This window comes from Microcebus murinus, chromosome 10, assembly GCF_040939455.1.
Source record: "Microcebus murinus isolate Inina chromosome 10, M.murinus_Inina_mat1.0, whole genome shotgun sequence".
NCBI classification, from domain to species: domain Eukaryota; kingdom Metazoa; phylum Chordata; class Mammalia; order Primates; family Cheirogaleidae; genus Microcebus; species Microcebus murinus.
This window is the reverse complement of record NC_134113.1, coordinates 93,277,925-93,291,013: the sequence shown is the minus strand read 5'-3', so window position 1 is coordinate 93,291,013 and position 13,089 is coordinate 93,277,925. Positions and strand designations below refer to the sequence as shown.

General features: G+C 36.5%; 1 protein-coding gene across 13 annotated transcripts in view; it reads left to right on the top strand.

Moving 5' to 3' along the window:
• RIMKLB (ribosomal modification protein rimK like family member B) overlaps positions 1-11,513 on the top strand; it is a 69,009-nt gene extending 57,496 nt beyond the window's left edge. For 7 of the 13 annotated variants that reach the window (XM_076007686.1, XM_076007697.1, XM_076007692.1 and 4 more), the window contains 2 exons: positions 705-8,195; positions 11,337-11,513. In XM_076007686.1, coding sequence (XP_075863801.1) covers positions 705-1,168 — 464 coding nt within the window. In that variant the 3' untranslated portion in view covers positions 1,169-8,195; positions 11,337-11,513. The remainder of the gene's footprint in view (positions 1-704; positions 8,196-11,336) is intronic. The other 6 variants (XM_076007694.1, XM_076007696.1, XM_076007693.1 and 3 more) reach the window with 6 other exon arrangements.
• Positions 11,514-13,089: the final 1,576 nt, after the last annotated feature.

The window sequence follows — 13,089 nt, the reverse complement described above, 5'->3', positions numbered from 1 at the left end:
AATTGGCCTGTTAAAGTTTGCCACATCTTCTTGGGTCAGTTTTGGAAATTTATCATTTGCTTGGAAATCATCCATTTGTTATAAGTATCACATTTTTTTTGCCAAAAAGGAGTCATGAGGTATTTTCATATGCTGCTTTTTATCTCCTTTCCAAGTCTGTCTTTATTATCATTCTTAGTATTAACAGATTAGCTTTGGGTTTTTTTTAATTTTCTAATTATTCATTTCACTTTTTGTTTTTATTAAATCTCATTCTAGCTTCTTTTGCAAAGAACATCTAATTTCTCTTTTTTTTTTCTTTTTGTAATTTAATTAATTTTTTGGAGGGCGGGGGGGAAACAGAGTCTCACTCTGTTGCCCAGGCTAGAGTGCCAAGGCGTCAGCCTAACTCAAAGCAACCTGGAACTCCTGGGCTCAAGCAATCCTTCTGCCTCAGCCTCTCAAGTAGCTGGGACTACAGGCATGCGCCACCATGCCCGGCTTATAGCACTATTTTGTATATAGCGGTGAACAAAATAGGCAAATCCCTACTTATGGGCTTCACATTTCAGTTTTGCTGAAATCATTTAATAGTTTTACACTAGATTAACACCTTTGTTTTCACTGCTAATTTAGAAGAGAAGGTTAGCCTTAGAGGCCAACTTTAAATAAGCTCCAAAAGTTTATCAGTTTGGTAACTTTCTCTCTTGTTTCTCTTTTGCCAGGTGGTGTGGGGATGATGTGCTCCTTGAGTGAACAAGGAAAGCAGCTAGCTATCCAGGTGTCTAATATCCTGGGGATGGATGTGTGTGGCATTGACCTATTGATGAAAGATGACGGCTCCTTCTGTGTCTGCGAGGCCAATGCAAATGTAGGTTTCATCGCCTTTGATAAGGCTTGTAATCTAGATGTAGCTGGTATCATAGCGGACTATGCCGCCTCCCTTCTGCCCTCTGGCCGGCTCACCCGGCGTATGTCCCTGCTCTCCGTGGTGTCCACAGCCAGTGAGACTAGTGAGCCAGAGCTGGGTCCCCCAGCCAGCACTGCTGTCGACAACATGAGCGCAAGTTCCAGCTCTGTCGACAGTGACCCTGAAAGCACCGAGCGAGAGCTGCTCACCAAGCTCCCAGGGGGCCTGTTCAACATGAACCAGCTGCTAGCCAATGAGATCAAACTCCTGGTGGAATGATTCCACCGGTAATTAACCAACAAACTCTGTAAAACTTTCTTACTTTAGTTTTCTTTTCTTTCTTCTTTTTTTTTTTTTTTTTTTTAACCAACTTGCAATGCTGTTCATGGAGGATGCTCAGGAAGATGAATTAGTAGGATTAGTTGGAGAGAAGGAGAAGATAGATGAGATCTTTGCTAGTAAGATGTTGCTTTCATTTATAAAGCCTACAGATAGAGAGGCAGAAGAGGGTGGGATATAGAAAATGTCAGGCTCTCATAGTTCCCTTTTAAAGTACTAAAAAGTTTCTATGCTCTCAGGCCATGAGCAACATAAAAATGTTTCGTGGTCTCTCACTTTTGTTTTTGTACAAAAAAAAATTGTTATGATACAAATAGTCCAAGTAGCATAACTTCATATTGTATTGCAAGATTTGTAAGGGGTGAGGAAATCGTCTGCTTAAATCATACAAATACATATACAAATCTAAAAATTCTGACATTTCCCTATTAACTAGCAGCTTTAGTTTGTGGTTTATGAAATCTCAAGAGGCTCTTTTATTGGGAATCTGAATTTTGTGTTTTGTCATCCCTTTTCCTTTAATTTGGGTGGGGGTACAAAGAATATAATCCAATAAAAGCCTTTTAATGACAAAATTAGCATGCTTGCATGATGAAAGGCAAATGAACAGTATTGCAATGTCTGGTATACAAAATAACATTTACTCAATGTAGATAAAATTACACGAGTTTAAAATATGTGCATTGACTTGTATTTGTTAGTATTTAGTCTTTTTTGAAAGATATGCTCTGTTAATGTTGCTTTTTTTTTTTTTTTAAATACATGCTAGTCTAACATTCCCTGCTCTATGCCTGCATCTTTAACAATGGCCAAAGTGAAGAAAATGCTACCCTTTTTTGTTAACACGACACTGACTTGAAACATGTACATTTAAAGCCTTTTATTTTTTCCTTTTTTCTTTTGGTAGTTGGGCATTTAAAGAATAAGAACAAGGAAAAATATTTTTGGGGGTCAGATCAAGGGCCTAAAAGTTCTTCAGTATAAAGCTGGAGTGATTTCTAATGCCAGCATTATATATTTGCATTTTTCACATTTTACGAGGGAGTATATATATGTGTGCACGTGTGCATGTGTATGTGTTTTGCTTTTTGTTTACATCAACTAATCAAAAAGGATAGATTCTAGAAAATGGAACATGATGGGAAACAGTTTTTGACTTTAAAAAGCAGATGTTGTTGTGTCATAACTAGACTCCACTGGGGTAGAGATACTCACCTAAAGACATAAGGTGAATAGATTCTTCTTAGGCCTTTTAGTGCATATGTATGTTGTTTGGTTTTTTCCTTTGTTTCTAGACTGTTCAGTGTATGGTTTATTCAAGGCTACATGCTTTTCTTTAATGCTTTGGCTATGCATTTTCTTTTTTTACACATAGGATTTGGGATGGGGTGGGCTGGATATTTTTGTCTGGGGACTTATTTAGCAGTATTGAGTCTCTGGTAGCCCTACTCTAAGCCTTCAATACTGTCCACTCTTTATATTCCTTTACTTCCTGAATTTATAATAGCCCCCAAACTGCATATAATATGAGCCTTTACAACATGGGTAAAACTATCCCAGTGATGGGTTTGGATTGTATGTTAAGAAATGGAGATGCTGCAGAGCTCAACATAATTTTTTAAACAGCAAGTTCCATCTCCCTACAAATCCTCTGAAGCTTTTACCCCAGCTCTTTCTTGCCTCTCCAGTGCTATTTTCCTTCACATGGACCTTAAAGATAATTACTTGGACACTACTAGAGAGACTTCGAGGCAATAATAAAAAATCAGTATTAACCAGCTCTAACAGAGGTTTGATCATGCTTACTTGTACAGTTTTTCCCCGTTTTAAAAAGGAATGTAATAAAATTTGTTTTTTTTCCATAGAATTAAATAATATTAAAATTGAGTGAAAGGTTGATTGTTGACCAATAGAATAGTACCTCTCATCTGTGCAGTGTCTTATTTTACCTCAGAGGAAAAGATACGTAAGAGGAGTTTCTAATTTATCTTAGGATATTCTAATTGCATATAAAAGGATTTGACTTGCACAGGGGAACTGGGGGACTCACATTACATATATTAGTACCTCTGACTCATTAACAGAAAGAAATACTTGGTACTTCTTTCACTGAATGACTATACTTTGGAGGATGCATACTATTTGGATTAGAGAAATAAATGAGCAAGAAAGAACTGCTTAATTAAACCATCATTCATATGTTCATATAGAAACCATATGGTTGCCACATATATTATGATACATATACTTCGAATAGCTATATGTCACGTGTGTAAATTAATGCATTTAAAAACACAAATAGAACAACCTCTTTATTTGATGAAAAGCCCAAGCTGGTGTTGGTGGAGTAAGGGACCAGAAAAAATGTAGCTAGCTTTTCTTTTTTTAAACTTATATCAAACTAACCAACTATATTATAAGAAATTAGTTCACCTGTAGTTTTACTCATTATCTATCTTTTGTGCATTCACACTATATTAAAACATAGCTTTAGCAACCTATTTCTGGATTGTAGAATTACATGTTAGAATGAAAAGGGCAGGAATGGTCATCCTAGATTTAAAAACATGGGTATCTCCTTGACTTCCCAAAAAATCAAGATAAAGAATAAGAATAAATCATTCTGGAAGAACCCAAAGGAAATATCAGATATTTAAATGAAAGTTAGATTTATTTTCATAATTGTTTAATAACATTTGTATAATCTTCATTGCTATTACGAGAGGTAAAAATGTATTTATCAAATATGTATAATCATTATCGTGGCAAAATCTGAACTGTAAAATTTTTGTATATTGTTAAAATTGTAATTCTAAATTGTACTTTAAAAATAATTATTTCTGATATTGTTTTCTTGTCACCCATGATGAAAACGGGACTTTATATATCTCTCTAAACATATATAAGTATGAACTATTTAAATTTTTAATAGTTTTTTTTTTCCTTTTTTGGTGCCTATAATTGATTGGTCATTTCTGCTGACTTTTCTCCAATGAACTTTGAAATCTTTCTGTATATGCTATCAATAAGAAAACTACCCTGGAACGTTAGAAAAACCCAACAAGAGACTTGCTCTCATCAAGCACGTTATCAGACTTTGAGAAGATATCGAAGGCATTGACTTTCAAAATCATCTCTTTTTATCAAGAAGAAAGCAGTGGAAAAACAAATTCTCTTCATTCAGTGAATCTCCAATTTGGGGGATAGGGGGGGCTTAGAGACATTGTGAAGTCGAATTTTGTGTTATATTTTTCTCCTGGCTCACTTTTTTTGAGAAGGTTTATGGGCTATTTGGCTGGTGAGACACGATCCCCTCCTAAGAAAATGTAGGTGCTCAGACAGGTAACCTCTGCTGCTACTGTTTTTATTTGTTTGTTTGTTTAATTTCATTTAAGATTTGTTTTTGTTGTACTAGGATTTTTAAAAATGTAATATATTGCAGGATTTATAACCAGGTTCACTGCTTTCTTTCTTTCTTTCCCTCCCCCTTAAAACAAAACAAAACAAAGTTTCATTTAAAATAGATTTAGGCGCCTTTGAAGCTTGGATTTTGGAATGTTTCAGTAGTGGACAGAAATCTGCTGTTGGAATCTTCTAGTCTTCCAGGTTTAATTTGAAATGTTTTTAGTTTTGTTTTGGATTTTTGTGTGGTATTTTATTTACTTTATACCAATGCCCTTTTGCCATGCTGTTTTGGGGTGGCTGCCTAACTCTAGCAAAAATTCTTTCTATATTAACGAAAGTTTGGCCTTTTAAATTCCTTAATGTTTTGCATTTTTACTTTGTTTTTGAAGAAATATTCTAACTGCTTGCACTGTTACTGTTCTTTACCAGCCTTTTCAGGAGCCAAAAAAACAAATACAAACAAACAAAAAAATACCCAGAGAAAAAACTTTCCTTCTTCCCCCTTCCTGATGATGAGTGAGAAGTATTGAGAACTTTCCGGGGTCAGTGCCCTTCTAAACTCCCCTTCCCCCAATAATGCAGCTGTATAATGAACGGTAAATGCAGCGGTTTGGATTCAGGCACAGCCCCAGCCTGCTCGCAGGTAATTTGACTCTTTCTCCTTTCTTTCCATCACTAGGCTAACTTTCTTTTTTAAAAATTTCCTTTCCTTATGTACTGCAAACATAACAATGGGTTTGTCATAACTTTCATTTAAAAAAATAATGCATAAATATATCTAGCATGTAATTTGATTAAAGAAGAGCTTTTGGGGGTAAAGTTTGAATTAGTTGGGATGAACTCAGGATTTTCTTGGGGTTTTGTTTAGCCATTTAGATAACTCCATTTCTTGCATATATGTCTATAATTAAGTATTCAGAGTGTGACTTTTGGCTTTGTTTTTGTTTTGGGTTTGTTTGTTTCTTCCATTGTGCTACTCTGGCTTAAGCTTTTTCAGGGGTTGGTGTTCCGAATACACAGTGAGCTCACAGTATAAAGACATCAATTAGGAGTTGACAGGTATGGAAAACTAGAGTGTTGAAAAGGTAAAATTAGGTCCTAGGTTATACATATGGTAAAAACTCATCCTTAGCATTCAGTTGACATTAGTGTTTCTCTTTCTGTGACATCATTGTAAGAGTGAAAGGGAATAATAAGACATAGATAACAAAGAATTTTAGTTATTTTAGGAGCAATGTGATTTCAGAACTAATCATTTTAGCATTTCTGAGTTACTAATTCTAACATGAGCAGTTTGAGATTATCATAAAATTATGGTTTGAACAAGGAAAAAGTACAGATTTGAACAGATAGGAGGGCATTTCTGAAGCATAAGATAGCTAACCAGATTAACCAAGGTTATAAAACAAAGTTAATGGGAGGAATAGGAATACAACTTGTCCCATTTTAATAGCCTTCCTGTAGTTAATAAACTGTCTCTTCCTCTGTCTACCCCAGTCCACCTACTCTTTCCTCCTTTCTCCTATCCTTAAAGTTTTAGCTCGTATATGAGTTTTTATTATTTTGGGAGCTGGTCCTCTTTCAAATGGGTAGAATTTTAGTGCAAGTAGCCAGGATCTTTTCTAAGATACAGTTCTTACTAATTTTCTCCTGTGGCTTTAGATACTCTATCCGAAGAAGCTGTTAGTCCGGTAAATCACTAGTTAGTGAATAGGAAGTCCTGGCTTGTAATGCTATTTCTGCAGCCGAAGGAGGACATGTAACAACTCTTTAACCTATTCTCTGTTTCAGTTGATTTATATAAGGTAGGGACAGTCACTCCCATAAGCATCTTAAGAGAAAAATATTTGTCTGTTGAATTGGAATTCACTAACAAAGGAATCCCAACAGCACTTCTGCAAGAATTTATGGTGTAAACTACAAAAGCCTTTCTGGAGAGCCTTGTTTTCTTGCTGATAAGAATGGCCAACATTAGAATGTATGGACTATGAAGGCATGGAGAGTTTAACAACCTCCAACCTGTTGTCCCCATTAAATACCTCTGACTTGTTAAGAATGATTTTGGTAATTTTAGATTTTACCATATTCAAACTTACTAGGTGAGCCTTATATAGCATATATACCTGGCTGCTATTGTGGGATTGGGAACGTGAGGGGTGGGGTGAAATGTTGTTGTTTTAGGTTTCAGTCAGACAGACATCCCTGTGCCCCAGTTCCCAGAAGCACAGCAGGCCTCTAGAAGCATCCGTGGGAACGGCGCAGTCCTGACATCACCAACTCTCCTGCTCAGGCTCATCCCATATACAGAGGTCAAAGGGTGGGGTTTGAGATTGGGGGAAGGAATGAGAAAGTAGAAACAATGTCACTGCAGTGCCACTGTTGACTAGCCTTTGGTGCTTATGCCAGTGTTTGTTTTATTTCCTGATTTTTTTAAAGTTGGCAAAACTGTACATGTTTTTTTATCTTGGGGTGAAGGTAGTGGGAGGGTGGAACAAAAATAAGCCATTATTGTTATTCCTAGTTCATTAGTGGATACTGTCCCTTAATAGCTAATATAGAATAAATTTGAAACATAGACCCCAGTGACAGAATGGGAATAGAAATGGATTTCAGTATTTTAACAAATAAAACATTTATGCTGTGTTAATTCCCATTTCTACAAGTGCTATTACATTTGTCACCCTATCTCCCTTTTTCCCCCTAATTCTTCTATGTATGTATACCGTTTGAGGAAATGTGCGTTCATGGACAGTCCTTTTTAAAGGGCTTAATGGATTTATTACTCTTTTGCAAAAATATACCCAGTGCTTATATGGGCATACAAATGCTACCCTATTTTAAATGTAGGTGGCGTATGTGTTCGTGTTTTAATGTATACAGAGACATTGGGCAATAAGCAGTCCAGAACATTGAAAACTCAAGCAGGTAAAGCACCTAACACCCTTAGTTTCTAGAATTACTTTAAAAAAAACCTCTTTTATATCGCCACATCTTCCACAGTTCCTTGGGTAGTCTCTGAACTTAAAATTTGTAGGAGTTGTAGACTACCTAGTTAAAAATTTTAAGTTATGTTATTTATTCGTAGATTGTAGGGGTAGGTGAAGCAGGAAACTCTAACAAAAGAAAATGGCTCCTTGCTCCTTGAGATGGCAACTGCTGAGTGTCTAAATCTTTCCACTTTCTTTCTTTTTTCTTTTTCTTTTATAATTTTCCCAGCTTAGCATGAATCATACATTGTTTGATTTTCTGTGATTGGGATTTTTGTTTCTGATTTTTGGAGGGAAGGTCTGGGGGAAACATGAGAAAGTTGCACATGTGAAAATATGAAATATTAAAGGAATCATTCCTCTTTAATCTGAATACTAAGCAAGAACTTTTTCTATATGCCCTTCTGCTGCAGCAGAGAATTAAACTGGTAGGTGGCAGTAGAGGAAGGAATTCTTCAGATTGATGGCTACTGACTTAAAATCTGCATAGGAGAAGAGAGCATGACATACCAAATGAAACAAGGGGAGCAAAAAATGGAAGCACTACTAACATTCCTGGATTTTAACTCTGAATGGTAAGTTATTTTCAACTGAGAGTGTTGTTTTTAATTTGATACCAATGCTACATAAGTTATGCAATTATGGATTGTGATATGTAATCATAAAAGCCTATAGGTCCTCACTTTAGGTTAAATTTGACCTAACTTGTATATATATGGTCATTCTTTACTTAAAAAATAGCTAACAGTATGTAAAATTAGGGTTTTCTTTCCAGTACATTGGTATATATGACCTTTAACAATGGCAGAAATTAAACTGACAATAAATCTGATTTTTTAAAAATCTGCAAGAGAAATATTAACCATTGTTAACCATTTTATAAAAATAAAAGGTTGTCTCCTTTTTAATGGAAGCCCTAGAAGGATAACAACAAAAGAATGTAATTTAAACAAAATAATGGGGGGGGGGAAGATCTTTGTTCCAACTGGCTCTCTCTTTTTGATCTAGTCCTATTTCCTAGTCACTGTGCATGCCCATCAGTACCACTCTGCCCATTCACCTTTCTCTTGCTTATGTTTCTGCTTTTTTCCCTTCTCCTTTCTTTCCCTGTCTTTATACCTCTCTTTTACCTCAGTCTTTCATATGCTTCTTTCTTTTTTTTTTTTTTTGAGACAGTGTCTCGCTTTGTTGCCCAGACTAGAGTGAGTGCGTCAGCCTCACTCACAGCAACCTCAAACTCCTGGGCTCAAGCAATCCTCCTGCCTCAGCCTACCAAGTAGCTGGGACTACAGGCATGTGCCACCACACCCGGCTAATTTTTTCTATATATATTAGTTGGCCAATTAATTTCTTTCTATTTATAGTAGAGATGGGGTCTCACTCTTGCTCAGGTTGGTTTCGAACTCCTGAGCTCAAAGGATCCGCCCGCCTCAGCTTCCCAGAGAGCTAGGATTACAGGCGTGAGCCACCGCGCCCGGCCATATGCTTCTTTCTTTCACTCAGTCCTTCTGAATTTTACTTACCCAATGTTGCTAATTTTCATCACCACCTGCCTGTTTTTCTTAAGAGTATGGGTGTGTCTACCTGTCTTTCTCTTCCTTTCACTGCCCACCCCCCAACCCCCACTCCCACCTTTCATTTGCATTTTCTATGTCTGCATTCTGCCTGGGATCTACATTGCCTTTATTATGTATTTATTTTTGAGACAAAGTCTCACTCTGTTGCCTGGTCTAGAGTGCCATGGCCTCAGCCTAGCTTACAGCAACCTGACACTCCTGGGCTCAAGTGATCCTTCTGCCTCAGCCTCCCGAGTAGCTGGGACTACAGGCATGCGCCACCATGCCCACCTAATTTTTTCTATATATTTTTAGTTGGCCAATTAATTTCTTTCTATTTATAGTAGAGATGGGGTCTCGCTCTTGCTCAGGCTGATTTTGAACTCCTGACCTTTAGCAATCCTCCTGTCTTGGCCTCTCAAAGTGCTAGGATTACAGGCACGAGCCACTGAGCCCGGCCTACATTGCCTTTAGATGTGTGTGAATCAGGCTACCAACATTGTGATTCTTTATGTATTAGAATTTGACTAGGCTGTATAGAAGAAATTAAATGATATTGCAAAGTCCCTTATAAATAAAGAATGTAAATTTCAAATTCTTAAATTTATAATAAGATACAGACCTGTTTAGTCAGTCAACTACTTATTTATTTTAACTATAGCATCTTTGTTTCTCTTCCAAGCTGTTTATGATCACTTGGACAGAAATGAAAGGAATATGGTTCTCAATCTTATTTAGGCTCTGCTTTTTAAGTCTCTAATGAAATCAGAAAATGAACAAAGCAGTCAGTATTTTAGAGACAGACATACATATAGAGAATATCAAGTTTTAGTCTTTTAGATGGTTAAAACTCTGATATTTTTTGGGGGGAGTATATATGCCACAATTTTCAAAGCATTTTTATTCTCTTAAAGTAACACGCAAATAATTGTTTTCAAGCTTTATAGGTGATAGAAACAGGATATCCAGAGAAGATACTACTAAAGAAAGAGTCCTGGCTCCTGTTAATATCTGTAATAGCTTGAGCTACCAGCCTCCAAGTACTGTAGAGTCTAGTCATCCAGTATAATCTTGAATTTGTAGATAAGGAAGCTATAATGAAGAGAAGCTGATAACTTGCCCAAGAGTACAGAGCTACGACAGTGTCCAAGTCTTCTGATTGTCAGTTCAGTGTTCTGTGCATTGTATTCCATGCATCCTTCAAAATCATATTACTAAACACATGCTGTGCAGTGAGAGCTGTGGTATCACAAAGAAAGTTGTTGGTATTTGTGCTTGTGGTTATCTAATATAGAATGGGCATTTATTCAAATAAAGGTTATTAAAGCAAGCTGTAGGTGGTCATTTTTAGATGATTTGTATGCAAAATTATTTACATATTTTTCATGCACATTTATTTATTGTGTCTGAAATTGGGTTGATTTTTGCAATTTAAATTAATCCCTGGGAAAATATACTTAACTAGATATCTGTCTAAAATAAGTCATAGACTGGGTATAGTGCCATGTGCCTATGGTCCCAGCTACTTGGGAGGCTGAGGTAGGAGAATCATTTGAGCCCGTGAGTTGGAGGTTGCAGTGAGCTAGGATCATACCATTGTAGTCCAACCTGGGTAAAACAAAAAGACCCTTGTCTCTTTAAAAAAAGAAAGGAAAGGAAAAAGTCACAAAACTTAGGAATAAAAAAAGATAATCAGGAATATTGTGGACAAAAAAAGAAAAAAAATTAGAGGCTATAGTGGTATCAGCATCCTAATGTGGTAGACAATACATGGACCTATAAATGAAACTGATATGACTCTTCTCTCATTAGAGAGAACAAATTCCAAGGGGTTAGAATAGTTTCTCTTGAAAAAGCGTCAGATAAATTTGGGAAGATTGCGCTTGTAAAACAGTAATAGGTTTAGCTTTAAATTTTTAGTGGTGAGAACATTAAGTATCATCCAAGTCAGATTAGAGTATATCTTTGTTAGGTAAGATCACCATGACAAAGAATGATAATAACCAAAAACTGGTGTGGTTTTTGGTAGTCTACCCAATTGTAATATTTTATTGTCCTATTAGTTGATTTTCTGTCTTTATTTTCTTTTATTTTTCTCCTCCTGGTTGTAGAGAGCTATTAAATCTGTGATTTGAGTGAGTTCTGTGTTTCTTCCCACAGGTTCTTTTGAAGTAACCAGTGATCTTCTTTGCTTACCTCATTAACCGAATGGATGAAGACAGAATTGACACTGCTTTTTTGAGTGGAGAATAAAAATGCACAAAACAAAGAAGCAGTAGCTCTGACCTGTTTGATTCAATGTGTTTTCTAAAATAAAAACACCACAAACTGGAAATAGCATGGAGTGTGACTTGTTCTTTTAGCTGTTTCTACACACTTCATTCTATATGCATTTACTTTGATCTAGATATCTATAGACTTGATGTCTAGCTCCAATATGTGTCATTCTCATTTCTACTCTTAGATGAAACTCTTAAGAGTCCTTTGGTTCCTATCAGACTAATTTCTATAATATATTCTGAAATATTAATTACTTCTTTTGGCATGTAGGCAGGTACTAAAATATATATTAGATGGATTTTTCTCTCTTTCATCATACTTTGTCCATGTTGAATAATTGTTGCTGTATTTTTTTTTTTTTTTTTTTTTTGAGACAGAGTCTCACTTTGTTGCCTAGGCTAGAGTGAGTGCCGTGGCGTCAGCCTAGCTCACAGCAACCTCAGACTCCTGGGCTCAAGCGATCCTTCTGTCTCAGCCTCCCAAGTAGCTGGGACTACAGGCATGCGCCACCATGCCCGGCTAATTTTTTCTATATATATTAGTTGGCCAATTAGTTTCTTTCTATTTTTATAGTAGAGACGGGGTCTCGCTCTTGCTCAGGCTGGTTTTGAACTCCTGACCTCGAGCAATCCGCCCGCCTCGGCCTCCCAGAGAGCTAGGATTACAGGCATGAGCCACCGCGCCCGGCCTGTTGCTGTATTTTTTAATCTCTGAAGAAATACAAACTTTTAAAAAATTTCACCTTGACAGGGTTCTGGCACAGACTTGTCATAGCCTTGTCCACTATGTTTTAATCTACTTGTGACTGGAGACGATGTCTGATCTAGTATATTTAAGTCATAGGGGGTCTGAAACATAATGCATTCATGTGTTGCTTAATGACAGGGATATGTTCTGAGAAAGTGTCCTTTGGCAGTTTCATCATGGGAATATCATAGAATGTACTTACACAAACCTAGATGGTATAACCTACTACACACCTAGGCTATATGGGATAGCCTATTGCTGCTAGGTTACAAACCTGTACAGCATGTTACTGTACTAAATACTGTAGGCAGTGGTAACACAACAGTAAGTATTTGTATATCTAAGCATAGGAAAGGTACAGTAAAAACAATATAAAAAATTAAAACAGTGGTACACTAGTATAGGGAACTTACCATGAATGGAGCTTGCAGAACTGGAATTTGCTCTGGGTGGGTCAGTGGTGAGTGAATGTGAAGGCCTAGGGCATTACTGTACACTTAGGGTACACTAAATTTGCAAAAACAATTTTCTTCAATATTTAACCCTAGCTTACCTTTTTGCTTTATAAATGTTTTCATTTCTTAAATTTTTTGAGTCTCTGTAATAACTTTTAGCTTAACACACATTGTATAGCTGTGCAAAAGTATTTTCTTTATATACTTATTCTGTAAGCTTTTCTACTTTTAAAATTTTTCTAGATCACCAACATCACTGTCTCCCATCGCCACATTTTGTCTCACTGGAAGGTGTTCTGGGACAATAATGGGCATGGAGCTGTCATTTATTAGGATAACAATGCTTTCTGGACTACCTCCTGAAGGACCTGCCTGAGGCTATTTTACAGTGAACCTTTTTATAATTAGAGTACATTCTAAACAACATATGG